General features: G+C 42.7%; 1 protein-coding gene across 1 annotated transcript in view; it reads left to right on the forward strand.

Annotated features, from left to right (window-relative positions):
• Positions 1-16,530, forward strand: part of PREX1 (phosphatidylinositol-3,4,5-trisphosphate dependent Rac exchange factor 1) — a 227,001-nt gene that overhangs the window by 124,693 nt on the left and 85,778 nt on the right. The window contains exons 6-9 of the mRNA XM_044986305.1: positions 1,343-1,504; positions 8,110-8,243; positions 11,847-11,962; positions 13,372-13,521. Of these exons, the coding sequence (XP_044842240.1) occupies positions 1,343-1,504; positions 8,110-8,243; positions 11,847-11,962; positions 13,372-13,521 (562 nt within the window). The remainder of the gene's footprint in view (positions 1-1,342; positions 1,505-8,109; positions 8,244-11,846; positions 11,963-13,371; positions 13,522-16,530) is intronic.

Consider the following 16,530-nt stretch of genomic DNA (forward strand, 5'->3'; position numbering starts at 1 on the left):
GTATGGGATCTCATCACTGTATGGAGAGATGAATCCGTGCTATCAGAACTCCGTTCCAAAAGACAAAATGCTGAAACATTTGAAAAAATCTCCAAGGGCATGAAGGACAGAGGCTATAACAGGGATCTGCAGCAGTGCTGAGGGAGGGTTGACTGATGCCATGGCTTACGGGGTATTAAAATCAACAAAGGGGGAGGGTTCATATCAAGGAGAAGCACACACAACTGTTACACAGAATGGCCCCCTTAAGGATTGAACTCAAAACCCTCGGGTTTAGCAGACCAGTGCTCAAACCACTGAGCTATCCCTACTTGAACTAGTCCAGACACGACTGAATCTCCATTAAACTTTTCAAGGTGCCCCTGACAGACCTCACCAAAACGATTGTCGGCCGTTGATTTCACGGAGGGAGGGAGAGGGGAGCAAATGAATACAAATGAATACAACACAAATCTGGACTCTTTCTTGTTTTGATCCACTCCATCTCTCTTATACATCTTAGGCTGGCAGCAGATGGTGCAGTACGACTGCTAGCCATTGTCGTCTCCTGGCTGCTAGCCAGAAGACGGTGCAGTACGACTGCAGGCAGGACTGAATCTCCAGGAGATGAAACTTAAAAAGAGAATGACCTGGAGTCACTCCCATTTATGTCCAGGAGCTCCTGACAGACCTCATTGAGGTCTGCCAGGAGCACCCAGGTCTGCCCAGGCACCCCTGACCGACCTCACCGAGGGGGGCCTTACGACATGTACCCAGAACCACCCACGACAATGTTTTTGACCCATCAGGCATTGGGATCTCAACCCAGAATTCCAATGGGTGGCGGAGACTGCGGGAACTGTGGGATAGCTGCCCACAGTGCAATGCTCCGGAAGTCGACGCTAGCCTCAGTACTGTGAAAGGGCTTGAGGGTACACAGGAGGAATTCCCAAGTGCGCCTTCCTGAGCTCTCAAAGGGGTTCTGCACTTGGGTGGTGGCAGCATCTACCCATCCAAGGTCAGAGAAAAGCTGTAACCTTAGGAGTTTAATACAAGCCTGGAGTGGCCAGTATTAATTTTTAGAATCCTTGCGGGCCCCACCTTCTGCACTCGGAGTGCCAGAGTGGGGAATCAGCCTTGACAACATATTTATCAGCATGCAGTGCCTGCTCTTATTTAGCAACGTAGCAATATAACAGTACCCCTGCACTGACCAACAGTGTTTCAGAGACCAGCAGCTACAGCAACACGCATACAATTTTCTTCAATTGAACAAGCTCCTGAGTGCTTTTCTTATGCAACTGCACTTGAATCCCATGCTAGTGACTGGGCCTTTCACATGTTTACGATTTTCCTTTTTTAGGAACTAGCTAAGAGGACACCTTCTAAGCATCCCGATCATCAAGCGGTCCAGAATGCATTGCAGGCGATGAAGACCGTCTGTACCAATATCAATGAGACCAAGAGGCAGATGGAGAAGCTGGAAGCCCTTGAACAGCTGCAGTCCCACATTGAAGGATGGGAGGTATGGTGGCAGATCAGTGGGGCTGCTAACCCCCCCGTAGGCAGTTAATTACGCTGAATAACACAAAGGACTGGAGTGCAATGACTCACATTGTATACAGGGATCTCTGTATGTCTTATGTGGTATATAAATGCACTTAAAGGAGTGGGTGGCACTTTGATGAGTTGAGAATTCAGTGTGTTTTTTATGGGAGTGTGAGCTGTGCCTACATGGTAGCATGAAAGAAGGAAATTGCAAGGGATTTAAATTTGAAATTGGTAGATCTTATTTGAGGAACATGGAAGTCTAGAGGATGAAATCAAAGGTGTTCTAAATTCCTCTTCCCATAAGTCCTGACTTTTCCCAGGAGCTTTCAGTATTAACCCACCTGTCTTAATAAAATTTTTCTGTCTCCTCTGCCCTCTCCCCCCAAAATGATGACGAGCTAGGGCTGTTATGTCTATATTTGCTGCTGTTAGGTAACTCAGGGAAGGGATTCTAGTGAAGTATTTATTAGTTGATGCTGGGGAAGAGAACGGAGAAAGAGAGATTGAGAGAGAGAGAGAATGAGAAATTCGGGGGAAAAGGCAGTCTGGAAAGGAGCCATCCAGTGGTAGATTCTGGCAGTAGATTTAATGGAAAAAAGTTTGTCAGTTTTGTAATTTGATGTCTTTAGCCAAGGCCATGGGATTAGCAGTGCTGTAATCCCAAGGGAGATGTACAGTTCATTTTTACTCCACCATAGGGAGTTAGTGGTGTGAAATGGCTTCATGGAGAGATTGGCATCAGGAGTTTCGTGTGCCTGACATTTAAAATATCCAGGCTGAGTGCTGCCAGCTAAGGATTCCTTCTCTGATGACATCTTTCCAGAGGTCATGTAAACTTCCTCGTGTTCGGACTTTTGGGTGTGCTCCAGGACTGCTTTTTTGTTTGTTTGTTTTAAACCTTGCTCATTTTCCCCCTGAAGGATGTTCTTGGCATCCAGCTGAAGACATGAGAGTAACACAGATATCCAGCTGTGTGGTTTTTGGATAGCAAGCTCAGCAAACAAAGCCAGATAAAGTTTAGTACAGCAAGACTCCCAGAAGCAGTTGAACCCTTTACAGTGTTGATGTGATTTGGGGGTCAGTTAGGCAAGAGGCATGTCTTGAACTCTGAAGCCTCAATGGTGACTCTGCGAGTGTCCATGATGTCATATGTAAAACAATATCCAAACTGCACATGTTTTCTTAGGGTTTAAATAACCCACAGCAACATTGTGGGGAGGAGAACAGTTTGAGATCTGTTTATCTTCACTGTTTTACAAGAATGCTACCTAGGTCACTCAGCCCATCAGTTTGAAAGTTCAGAAGTATTTTTCACTAGCAATAAGCTGTGAAACACATTTCTGAGGCTCCTACCAGTGGTTGTGGTACCTTCACCTATTGTAGAAAGAGATCATGTCATTTCTTCTGATGTACATTTAAGCAAGTTAGAAACTGGTTTGTAGTCCCTTACCCTGGGCTTCCACACTGCCAGGGTCTCACAAAACGATGTCACATTTGAGCAACGTAGCCATCCCTAGAAGTGATAGGGACTCAGATACCATTTGCAGTTCAGAACCATGTCTTGGGTTACATTTCACAGTTTATTCCCAGTGAGGAGGGCTCTCAACCTATGGCAACTTCCAAGTGCTGGACTAAGCAAAATGTTTTCCTTTAACAAGGCAGTGATATCAGCTCCAGGGTTGGGCGTGGAAAGAGAAAAAACATGGACAGATTTTCCCCTTCATTTTCAGTTAACCTTTTAATCACAGTCTTGTCTTTAAAAGTACGAATTCTTCCCTTTCCAATGGTGTCAATGTGGCGCCTGAAATGTTAGCATCATGTATATAAGCTCTCTGCACCACTCATTCTAGATCAGGGGTTGGCAACCTTTCAGAAGTGGTGTGCCGAGTCTTCATTTATTCACTCTGATTTATGGTTTCGTGTGCCAGTAATACATTTTAGCCTTTTTAAAAGGTCTCTTTCTATAAGTCTATAATATATAACTAAACTATTGTTGTATGTTAATTAAATAAGGTTTCAAAATGTTTAAGCTTCATTTAAAATTACATTAAAATGCAGAGCCCCCCAGAGCAGTGGCGAGAACCTGGGCAGTGTGAGTGCCACTGAAAATCGGCTCGTGTGCCGCCTTCGGCACCCGTGCCATAGGTTGCCTATCCCTGTTCTAGATCAACAATTCCCCCTGCTTTTAGCAGGCTTAATCCACAGCACGTACATTGTCAAAAAGCCAGCAAATATCACCTTGATATACTAGCTAGACTTTTTATGATTACTGAGAAAGCTGCATGGCTCGCTGGACAATCTGAGAGCAGCTCAGTTTAAATTTGTTCAGTTCAGTTTAAATCTGCACACCTAATTTGGGAGAAGCGCCACTTTTTCGATTGTTTCTAACTAAATAAACCAAGGCAGTTTTACTGCATCCTGGAATCTGCCTGCCTCGCTGGATGTCCAAGTGGAATATCCAGTCTTCATCTCACTTGCAGTCTGCACTGCCATTATCATTTCCAGCACGTGAAACAGTGTGACATCTTGCTGCTCCTGTACTCTCTCTTCCTTTTCCTTCTAAGGATATGGCTAGCCACGCTATGAACACACCTTCCTTTGCTGTAGTTATACTGCAACCCTTGTGTAACTTCACTCCAGGTTACCGTTGGGGACTGTGTTTTCATTTTTTAAAAGACTTTTCTCACTTATGCCTCTATTTGCAACATCTTCACCGAGTGTTCTGTGTTTCCACCACAGCCCTACTCAGTTCCATGCACAGGACAGAGTCCTGGCCTAACGTTGTTTCAATTCATTTCGTAGACATAAGGTAATGATGGGATGCACTATACTATGTCAGGGACAGGGAAACATCTGCACTTTGAGGGCAGGGTCTATTCGCCAGGATGAACTCCGCTCACATTCATTTCTCAGCAGGAACTGTGCTAAATCATGGGCAGTATAATTTATGCATTAGAGCATCATCAAACAGGCTGTTTTCGCCACTTGATTCATGGTGAATTCCTTTCAGAATTCTGTAGAGTTGTTAAAAAAAGGGGAGCCGAGAGAGAATGCTATAAAAGGAGAATCCTTTACATGGGGCTTTTTGTTTAGCACAGAACCAGTTCATACACTGTTTCAATTTACTATATACTGACAGTTCTGTAGGGGAGAGATGAAGTGGGTGAGGTAATATCTTTCATTTGACCCACTTTGTCTCTCTAATATCCTGGCACCAGCGTGGCTGCAACAACACTGCAAACAACAGTGGAAGATATTCTATAGTAATCAGTTAGGGACGCCCCATATAGATTGTTTTCCCTGTGTAATCACTACATGCTGATACCCTGGGTTCCCCAAATCTGATAAGTGCAGAGAAGCAAAATTCCCATCTTAAAAGAACAGCCAAAATCGTAAGAGATGTGTTAATGCTGAGGCAGATCAATCATTTTATAATTGGCTCTAATTTGCAGTTCCACTTCGTGTAACCTATTTTTACCTGCAGCCCAGTCCGACTCAGAAAGGTAAGAAATCCTTCCCCATCCTTGTCAACATCATAGAAATCATTCCTACTGTGTTCCTTACAACCAAAAGACTCCCTAATTGGTATGAGCAAGGAGCAAATGTGTCAGCACCAGATAGGAAATGCATCAAACTCTTCCAGTGGTGGGCCCAATATAAGTAGACAAATTAATAGATTTTAAGGCCAGAAGGGACCGTTATGATCCTCTAGTCTGACTTTCTGCCTAACACAGGCCATAGAACTTCACCCAGTGATTCCTGCATCAAAAACCCAGTAGCAGACAGGCCTCTTATTGGTAATTTCACTGTGGTCATTGCTTTTTTCTGACCTTCTCCATCACTTTCGGTTCCCTTGCACAAATTAAAAGACATCACTGCCTGCATCTGCCCCACTGACTGGTATGGGAGTAGGGATGCTCAGCCCCTGTTAGCCTAGGGTCCCAAGCAGACCAGAGCATTTATTCAGCTATTTGCACAACTGTACATAGGGATTAGGGGGTCACCATTCTGGAACTTAGAGAGCTCTGCTGTCCGGTCCAGTTGGCCACTTCACTTTGTTAACAGTTCATCTTCAAAATAAAGAGCACCTCATTTCTGGGCATGTCTTAATATGTCCCATATGATGTTTAAGAAATAAAGCATGTCAGGACAGGAAATGGAAATATTGCAACCAGTTAATTCTTGTTAAACGTTAAAAACCAAATATACAGAGACACAGATGTGCAACACCTGCACGCACACGCATGTTGACTCACATACACAACAGCCTTTGAATTATAGCTGCTTCCTTTACTAAGCTTAAAAAATGCAGCACAATTGGAAAGAGCTGAAAACCAGTGAATCCATGAACAGCTCACACCTCTAGAACAACCAGGACTGCACTGCATTTAGAAAGTCTGAACTCTATTCAGTGATGTCTCTCAAATAGTTTGATAGCATCACATAGCAGATGGAGACCTCAGGACACCTTATAAAAATCATCATGGGGGCACTTCACCCCTGTATGCCATCTAATTCCCATTTAAAACATTCCGGAGGAGACCATCTGCACAGGGGTAAATTTCATCCCTTGTGCCCAGAGGTATCTGCGGTCTCACTCACTGGGTCTAAAAGTTGCTTCACAGCAATGTTGCAGGGATTTGTGAAAACGGTGTTAATAAATTCTTTGCAAATTAAGCAGTTTAGCTGATATACGTTTTATAATTCAAAGTTAGTTCTCTTTTCCAGTAAGACTCAAATCAGCAGGTCAGACTATATAATATACTTCCTATTCAGCCCTGCTGACCAGACTAAAGAAGTCACAGCTACACTAAGAAGTTATTCTTCCTAACTAAATTACAAATGCAAAAAGTGTTACTCAGTCAATAAGTGTTACAGAAATGAATGTTAAGTGCTACCAATGCCTCAGTGTGTTTGTAATAAATGGATCCTTGTTAATACAGAGTCAATTGAATCCCTACACCTAAGCTTAGCAGAATTCAGTGATTTTTTTCATATTTTTGACAGATAATGTCAATGTTTATTTTTAAGCATTTTCTTCTGTTTTTATGATTTTAACATTTCACAGTTGCAGGAAATTATGGGGGGCAGGGTTAAACAGTGGAAGGCTCAGACATTTTCATGACAGTAGGCACTGAGATTCAAAAAGTTAAAGGTTTACAACTGTTAAAACACAAATTGCCAACATCACATGTCAGAATATACAAAGTAAATAACCTTAAATCAAACGAATAAATTCTCAGGCAGCATTTTTCTTACTTGGCTTATCTGCACATTTCAATTATCTATAGTAATATTTTTCATCAGTTTGGGTGTGTATGGTGAAATCAATGTTTACCGACATCTTACCGATAAAAATAGAATTCTTTCAAGCCTATTGGTGCCTGTGAAATAATGCTAAACATAGGAACATAGGGCTAGACCCTAGGGAGTGATCAAACTGCACTTGGTGCAGGCTTAGGGGGAAGAAGAGGAGGTTATACCCCCTCATCATGGAGCTGGCTGGAACTGGTTCAGCCCCCAGTGCAACTTAGAACATTCCTACCACTCAATTTGTGCCCAAATGCAGTGGCCCTCAAGGGTCTGTTTCACCAGCTGGGAATCAACCAAGTACAATGAAACTCCAGCTATACTCTGTACAGTGGTACAAGGAGAGGATCGCCAGGAACCAGATACAGTGGCCCTGTGTCTCCTAGAGACTCCCCTGTGCTGGGGAATCCTTGAGCAGCTACCTCAGCCAGCTTTGCAATTGCTTTTTGTACACGTGGACTGTCGCAGATCATGAGCTGGCCCATAGAAGACACAACCATATGATTTTTATGGGTTTGTTTCTAACTTGGACATGTTTATTGAGAACTTGAGGAAGGAGAGCAGCTGTCTATGCTACTGATGACAGTACTGAGGAGATGGATCTCTGGTACGTTCATCTTCTAGAAAGATGGTTAACAGAGAACATGACAAAGCTACAATATCAGAGAGGCTCCATTGCCCATTCTTAAGGCTACAACTTGTATTATTTGCAATGCTGGGCACAGAGTCTGACTGATATTCTAGAGAGAGTACACAGGTGGCAATACAACATTCTTGAGACTCGAAGGGATTTCTTATGAAGAAAAGATCATTGATTTGAACAGGAAAATCTTATGGTATATAGGGTTTTCAATAAGGACATGTCCAGGGAGAGGACAGTACATATAGTGACATTCCAAAATTAAGAAAGAGGAGATTTACCATCTCACTTATGATAAGTTCACCATTCAGTAGTTGTGATTAGAGCTGAGTAAATAATTGATTTTTCAGTTCAGTGGCAAAACCAAATATCACAGAGTTGTATGCATTACTCTCCCTTCTTTTGTTCTTTCTTTCTTTGTCAAAGCTATTTGCCAAATCTGACTCTGATTCACAAATAGTTTCAGTCAACCCGAAACTGCATTTTTTGGGCAATAAACTATCTGAAAAATGTTGCCCAGCTCTAGTTGTAACAGATGTGATAAGCAAATGCATAGATTAGTAGTAACAATGTTTGAACCCTCGGAAAAGAAAAGGTAAAATAAATAAAATTGTCTCTCTCTGCTCTAGGGGTCCAATCTGACTGATATCTGCACACAACTCCTGCTACAGGGGACTTTGTTGAAAATCTCAGCAGGAAACATCCAGGAGAGAACATTTTTTCTGTTCGATAATCTTCTGGTCTACTGCAAGCGGAAATCCAGGTGAGCCCCGGAGTCATTAATAGGCTTATCATGGGACGATTCTTAAATGTACGTCTTCCACCAGGGGAAAAACGGCAACAGCCGATCATCTACGCTATCTCCCATCAGCCTCTAGGACTGAGTCATGGGTTTATTATCTGTTCCTTTCATCTGCTTTTACTACTGTTGTTCATTCAGTCTGGCGGACATAGAAAGTGCTGTACACCGGGATAAGTGTGCAGACCAGTAACAGAGTCCCTGCCCTGAAAAATGTACAGTCTAAAGACATGAGTTGATACAGCACAGAAGAAACAGAGTAAGGTGTGGCCCTTAAAGCTGAAAAGCTTCACAGAGCAAGTGAGTCTTCAGGAATGCTGTGAAGAAGGGCAGTTTGCCACTATTCATTGGCAGGTTGTTCCAAGCATAAGAGGGCCAGGTGAAAGAAGATGTGAAATCAGGAGAGGGCAGAGGAGACAAGAGGAGTTCAGAGAGAATGGAAGGAGAAGACAGGCCACAGGAGTAGAGCTGGTCAGGAAATTTCTGATGGAACAGGGCTTTTTTTGACGGAAAATGCAGATTTGTTGAAACTGAAATATTCTCTAGAAATGTGTCGGTTTTGACGAATTTCCACTGAAACATAGGCTCGGTGTCCATGGAACCCTGCCTGGTGGGTTGTTGGGAAACATGGGCCTCAGATTTAGAGACCCCAGGGCTTCCATGGTCTATGGCTGTGGGGCAGCACCCCTATGAGGACTGCCCCAGGGTCTGGGATCCCAGGGTTTCCAGGCTCCTAGCCACAGAACTGTATGCATTATTTTCTGTTCTTTTCCTGGTAACACTAACTCTCCCCTCTTGCCACCTTATAGCCCTATTAGTATTAGCTATTATTACTAGTGTAATAATAGCTAATATGCAAGGCTCTTCACAGACTTAGCTACTACAGCAATTAGTCCATATTTTATTGACTTAACTGTCCTTTCAACTTTTATTTCTTCTTTCATGGCTCAAATCTCATCCCACACCTTTTCCTTTCTCTATTTTTCCCTTCATTTTTTGTTCCTTGCTTCCTATTATATCCCCTCTCATAACCCTCACCAATTTCCTCTCCTCTCTCTCTGCTAAACGTGCTCCTTTTCCCCCTTTACAAATCATTCCTGAAGGAAGCCTCACACTCAGAATGTTGGATCTGACCTTTTACTGCTCAGTTCTGGCCTGCCTAAGAGCTTTCTCGCTCTCCGGTTCTCTTTGTAGTTTAGGTTGGTACAACCCCTCCCCTTATGCACTTTTCCTGGAACACTAAGTTTTAGGAAACAAAATGTTCCACTGCCTTTTAAGCAAGTGTCTGTGTTTTTGCACAGCAGACATTACTGAGCTATTCTGTACTCTGGCTTGGGATCGGACCAGGCTGCTCTAACGCTTTGAGTTCCCCCAGAGGATCAGTGTTGTTTCTCTTTCTTCAATAACGTACCATGGACTGTCCAAATCTCCAGAATATGATTTCCATTAAAAAGCAGAGTATGCAAAGAAGCCTTTGGGCATTGCATCATATGAAAGATATATTTAGGGACTAAAAGGCTACTTTAATTTTGGATATTTCCCTTGTCTAGCTGCTATTTATAATTTGGTCCTGAGTGGAAATGCAAGTCTACGCACATGTGATAGCATTGTCTGTCAGCCAGCTGCATGAAAAACAACTGACACATTAATGGGATGCAGATTTTGTGAAAGTTAACACTGTCTACAGTGGTGCCTGGCTTAAAGCCTAATCACCTGATTCTGATCTCATTTATGCTGATTTTAACTGGTCTAACTCCATTGGCATTACTCCTGATTTTCTCCAGTATAACTGAGATCAGAATCAGGCCCCCAACTTTCAGTAAAATGTCAACAATAAGACAAAATGCTGCTGCTCTGTTTTGGAAAATATGGGATCTCACTCTGGTGTAAATCAGAAGTAGATTTGTTGAGCTCAGTGGAGTTACACCACTGTAAAATGGGTTTGGGATCAGAGTCCGGACCCAGATTTTTAAATGCAGGTTTGCTGTTTGATCTTTTACAGAGGCCTAGCAAAGTCTGACAAACTGATGACACAGATTTTCAGGGCTGAGTATTGTTTTGTTATGTTAGAAGCAGCTTCTATTGCTGTTCAAATTGCGCCTGATGTCAGGAACAATATGCCTCATTTGGGGAAATAGGACGTCCATCCCAAGATCTTCATCAGGACTGTCGGAAGAGCTTCTCTTTTGAATCAAATCAGTCCCCTTGAGGAAATGATCTAATGATGCTAAGATTTCAACCCTTGTCAATCTGATTGCATGTAAATACCTGGTCATCACCAAGTTGTATTTATCACCAGTGTCAGTTGGAAAATGAAATATAATGTTCACAAAAGTTTTTAGATTCTCTGCTCCCCCCACCTCTGACACCTGTTTTTCATTTCAACAGTAATATTATGGCTAGCTCTTTTTATCGCAACGTTATTTATGTCCCTTGGACTCCTGGCAAGTCACGACGGCTTCCTCTTAATGTCACACAATTTGAACACCTGCCATCTTAAAGAATGCTCATTTGGCCAGTTTTGTGCTGGTTCATATAGTGGGGTTGTTTTTAAATATAGAGCCAATTAAAGCACTGCGGGTGCCAGCTGGATAGTTTTAAACATCTTCTATGCGTAAAGGCCCAGGGCATAACAGTGAAAAGGTCTTTCCTGGATTTTTTAACAAGACACTTTAACAGAGACTCTTCTGTCAATTGAATGATAAGGGTACAAACCCTGATGCAAAGGTTGCATCAATGGGGCTGTTATGCCAAACAATGTTGGTACGAATGTAACATGCAGAGACATTCAAAATGCATACAGCAAACCATGTAACACTAGCCTCTGTGTGTTTCACTGCCAGCTAGGAACTCAGAATGGAGGTTCTGAAAGTTTCCAAAAACTGTCAACCAAACAGAGGCCAAATTTAACATTTTACATCAAAATCATGGGAACCTGGAGGTTTCATCAAAAACCATGCGCAATTCAGCTGTGTCCACTGAAATCTGTGCTAACATTTCTGGTTGGTTCAAACCCACAACAAAGCAAAACTCAGAGAGGTCAAAATGCTCATTAAACCTTGCAAAATGCAGCTGTTGAACAGCTCTTTTTGTTACACTGACAACATGGCATGGTTATCATTGACATGTTGTGCAATAGAATAATTGAATTAATATGTTAAGTGGTCAGATCCCCATGAACAGCAAAATTGGAATAATGTGGATGTAGTTGGCATGGTGGTTTTTTTTAGTCTTAATATATCTCAAACGGAGTGGAACTATTGTTTCTAGTGTTGATTAGATTTAAAGCAAGATATTTGTTATCAGCTACACTTGTTTATTCACATGTAGAATTGGTAACAATGTAAATCCATCAGCCCCAGGTTTTCATTACATTTAGTATATTATTTTTACTGCCTTGTTAATAGTTACTATCCTAGCTCTTAATAAAGTAAATTGAAAACAGGATTACTACAAATTATTTTAAAGCTGTTTAAAAGAAAGCCAATGCATTTACAAACTCCAATCTCTTCCTCTGGGCAAAGATAAAGGAGAGCTATTAACTGCATTTCTGATTCCTAATTGCAGAGTTGCTGGGAAAAAGGCATCTAAACGTACCAAGTCAATCAACGGATCCCTCTATATCTTCAGGGGCCGAATAAACACAGAGGTCATGGAAGTGGAGAATGTGGAAGATGGGACAGGTAAGAGATCAGTTTTCTCTCTCTAAGGACAGAGCAGGTCCATATCCTCCCTTGGTAAATCACAAAGTACAAAAGTACTGCATCTGGTTGCAGTTTGGGTCCTTCCCTGGGACTTTGGCTCCGGCCCTACGTGAGCAGCAAAAAGTATTATATACCCTTGTCATTTGAAATATTGCCAATTGTTACCCTGAGAATCAAGCCATTTATAAAGGATTTGCTGCCATGAATGAAATATGATTAGATATTACTGTCCTTGTGGGCTGACACTGGAATCTAGCTTTGATAGAAAAGAACTAGTGGGTTTCAGTTCAAATCTTCAGTTGCCGCCTATTGCTGTTGCACTGGGCTGGTATTCTGTCCTTGAGACCAGGGGCAGGCTAAGGGGACAATGCAAGAGTCCCTATGTTCTTAATGCAAAAATCCTCCCAGTGTAAGTTGTGGAGGAGCTAATCAATTTCCAGGAGGCTCAGAATGGAGAATCTTGACAAAGAGCAGATTCTTTTTCACTCAACATTTTAGATCCAGATATTTTCTTTAAAGGATTTTCATTTGAAGGCCCAGCTATAAAGCGTCACTAATTCGGTCCCTTTTGGGGCTGAGGCCATGGCCAAGGAGCATGGAGACTGAAAGGGATTCACACTAGAAGAGGTTGCTGTAGGTCTGGGTTGTAGCAGAGAAACCAGGGGATGGTTCATGGATTCATAGCTTCCAAGGCCAGAAGGGACCACTGTGATCAGGTAGTCAGACCTCCTATATAACGCAGGCCATAAGGAGTGCCCTGAAGGCGATCTCCTGGGAAAACACGGTGTGTCCATGTGTGAGGGAGAGTGTGCCACTTCCAGATGTGCGCTGCCACTGCCTGCCATGTGTCACTTGTGCTGGGGTGAGGCGAGAACTTCAGTCTCTGGGGCTGTACTTTGACACTTTTCACTTTCCTTGGCAGGACTTTGCACTATGGGATTTGTCCAATACAGAATATAAATATATCAGTGTAATTTCACTGGAATTCAAGCCGTCGGTGAGCCCACTGCAGACTTCCCCTGTTAACAGGGCTCTTGGAATGAGACTTGCCCAGACTCTTGCTCACTGAGGGACTGCTGCTTGGGCATGGAACTCCCACTGCCATCAGTGGAATTTCTGATTGTTGAGCAGTCACAGTTTCAGGCCCATAATGTACAAGAACCCAAGTTTTCAAACTTGGTGCACTAAAGATAGGTAGCTACATGAGTACTAGATTGTCAGAGGAGCTAAGCACCCCCAGCTTCCATTGAGCTGCAAGTGTCCAGCACCTGTGAAATTCAGGGCATTTAAATGTGGAAATTGTGGCCAAAGCATCCAAGGTTAATTTGTTTTCATTAAAGGGCCAGGCCTTCCATTCACTGTCTGGGCCGTGCATTGTGTTTTTGCAGCAGATTACCACAGCAACGGCTACACGGTGACTAATGGCTGGAAGATACACAACACTGCCAAAAACAAATGGTTTGTCTGCATGGCCAAGACTCCAGAGGACAAACAGAAATGGCTGGATGCTATAATCAAGGAAAGGGAACAGAGAGAGAGTAAGTGAATGGCCTATCTTCTAACAGCACTGAGTGACTCACACAGGAGAGACACTGTGTGTGTGAACACTGTGTGTGTGTGTGTGTGCGCGCGCACATACATGGATGTGTGTGTACATGTTTGGGTGACTATGAATGTGTCAGAGGCAGAGAGAAGCTGTTCTAGTTTCTTAAAGTTTTCCTGCATGTGACAGTGGTTTTTTAATGGCTAACTTTAATGACAAGAGAATCAAATGACTGGAAGCGTCTACTTCTTGATTTACCCCTGGGCATTTTAATGCCCCAGGCATCATTATATTTACAGGAATCAAATTGTCAGTTTCTTCTATGCACTGAAGCACTTTGAAACATTGTCTTTACTTAATCGATTTTTAAGTCTTATTTGTAAATAGAGTCTGCAAGGTGGAAAAAACCAGACTTTTGCCAGGCGGTGCTACAAACTCATCCTCACAAGGAGTCAACCTAAATGTTTCTGGGCTGTGCATTGAAATAAAACAATTCAGGGAGAACATCTTTGGGACTGTTTGGGCTTCACAGACTAGGAATGCTGACAAATCTGTGCAAATGTTTATGTCGCTTTTATCTTTCTGGAACTGAATGAAAAACATGATTGTCTGTGGAACTGTTAAGTATCAAAGGGGTAGCCGTGTTAGTCTGGTTCTGTAAAAGCAGCAAAGAATCCTGTGGCACCTTATAGACTAACAGAGGTTTTGCAGCATGAGCTTTCGTGGGTGAATACCCACTTCATCAAGAGAGGTAAGGTCTATGGAGCCTAAACACAGGACGGGGAGCGAGGAATCCTTGAGTGAAAAGGTTCTGACACTGACTCCCTCTGTAGCCTCAGACAAGTTATTTGACTACTCAGCCTGTTTCCCTATCTTCAGAATGGGAACAACAACTCATTGGCAGAGGTGTTGCCAGTTAACGTTTCTAAAGCACTTTGGAGATTAGAAGCCTGACCTATAGAAGTGTCCTCCCATTTTGCAGGCACTGTTTTGTGGGTGCAGTTGGCCTCATTTGCAGCTGTAACTACCTAATTCTGCCAGCACGAACTGAGGTCAGTCTGAGACCCATTTTGTACCTGAGCCCTATAAATGTTAAGTGATCCTGGTTTTTACTAGGCATTTCAAAGGATTTAAAGGGAGATGGACAGCAAAATCCCTGTGAAATTTAATTGGAGTTAGGTGGCTAAATCCCTCAGGCTGCTTTGGAAATCCTAGCTCTAATTATTATAATACAATACTTTACTGTGTGATAAAATGCAGTACAGTGTAGTATAGTACAATACAAATTACAGTGTGTAGGTTGTTATCTTGGAATACAAGAATCATTGATAATGTGCCTTGTCATATCTGAATGCCAAGGTACTGCCAATAATAGCAGGGAAAACAGCTTCAGGATACTTTCCAGCCATAGCATAAATGAAAGTGAACTCCTAACCTCAGGCCAAAACCAGTAAGAGAAGGAATATCCCTGAAGACCAGTGAGAGAGTTTGAACTTTTTAAAGAATATTTCTAACCATTGGAGGCTGGGAGGTCTCTGCTCGCTAATCAATTCTGCATCACATTCTAACAGAGAGATCCTGCTGTGCTACTTTAGCATTTTTCATTAAAATGAAGTTCCTAGCTCCCAGGCCTGTGTTCAGAACACTAGCCCACATCGCTCCAAATCTTCATTGCAGATGAAATTCTTGTTTTATGGCAGCTTGATGTTTTGTGAAAATTCCTGTGCAATCAGATTAAAAATAAAAAAAGAGGAGACAGGTTTAATAAGAAACAAAAGAGAGAGGGTGAGACAAACAGAGCCACCATTAAATAAACAGTTGGTCGGGGGAGAGAGGAGCCGCCCATCAGAATGGTTGGGGACAAAGCAGAACCACAAGAACAGTTAAAAATTAGAGTATTCTAATGATACAGGTTCTTTGCTGGTATACATAAGCACAGGAACTAGGGGTGCAGAGGGTGCTGTAGCACCCCCGGGCTCCCGGCTGCCATCCCGCACCCAAGGTCTCGGTTGCCGACCAACGCCCAGGGTCCCGGCTGCTGCCCCATGCGCCTGGGGCTCTGCTATTGCCCCGCACACCTGGGGTCCCAGCTGCCAGCTGGTGCACCCGGGGTCCCGGCTGCCGGCCTCAGCAGTGGAGGGGTGGGGGTGGACAGTGGTAACGGGGCTGGCTTTCAGCACCCCCACTATTAAAAATGTTCCAGCACCAGTGCTGGCATATGTGAGATGTCTGCAGAGCTGAGCTGTTTTTACCCACACGCAGGCATTATATAATGTCATATTATAATACATTACATAATTTTACTGCCCTTATACAGGTGGCAGTAAATATTAGAAACCTACAGTAGAGAAAGCATGCAATGTCCACTTTGTTTCCACTTCTCTTTAAGAACTGCTGATGCCTCATAGCAAACTTAAAAAAAACCCATTCTGCGTAGACACAGACTCCAATTCTATAGCCTTGATCCAAAATTGTTGGTTACTTTTTGATAATTATGACCTCATCCACTGTGCACTGCCGGGTGCCTCTGTAAAGCAGGGGAAACAATACTTTCATACTTTGGGGCCATTGCATGAAATGTAATATTTGTAGAATGCTTTTAGATCCACAGGTGGAAAGTTCTAGAGAAATATCAAATATTATTATTATGCCTTCCAAACAGAGAATTCGGACTCAAGTGAGGAACCCTCTGTTGGGGCAGCTGAACTCTTAACAACAACAACTAAAATACACAACAAAATCCTTAGGAAAAAAATACAGAAAATCTTGGCAAAGGAAGCAGAATTATTTTTTAATGGAAAGTTTCTCAAAATTTTCTGTGCAGCATCAGCCACTCTGTTTTTTTTTCTTTGGCTGCTTTTCATCATCCTGGTTTATGATGTGGCAGTCGATGACAGGAACTTCGGATAAACACGACTATCGTGGCAGACATTCCAGACCTTATTGGAAAGCTTCATTTGACTCAGTACTTGCAAGGTCACAGAGCTATCAGTGTTTGGATTAG

The sequence above is a fragment of the Mauremys mutica genome, chromosome 13, assembly GCF_020497125.1.
Source record: "Mauremys mutica isolate MM-2020 ecotype Southern chromosome 13, ASM2049712v1, whole genome shotgun sequence".
Lineage (NCBI taxonomy): Eukaryota > Metazoa > Chordata > Testudines > Geoemydidae > Mauremys > Mauremys mutica.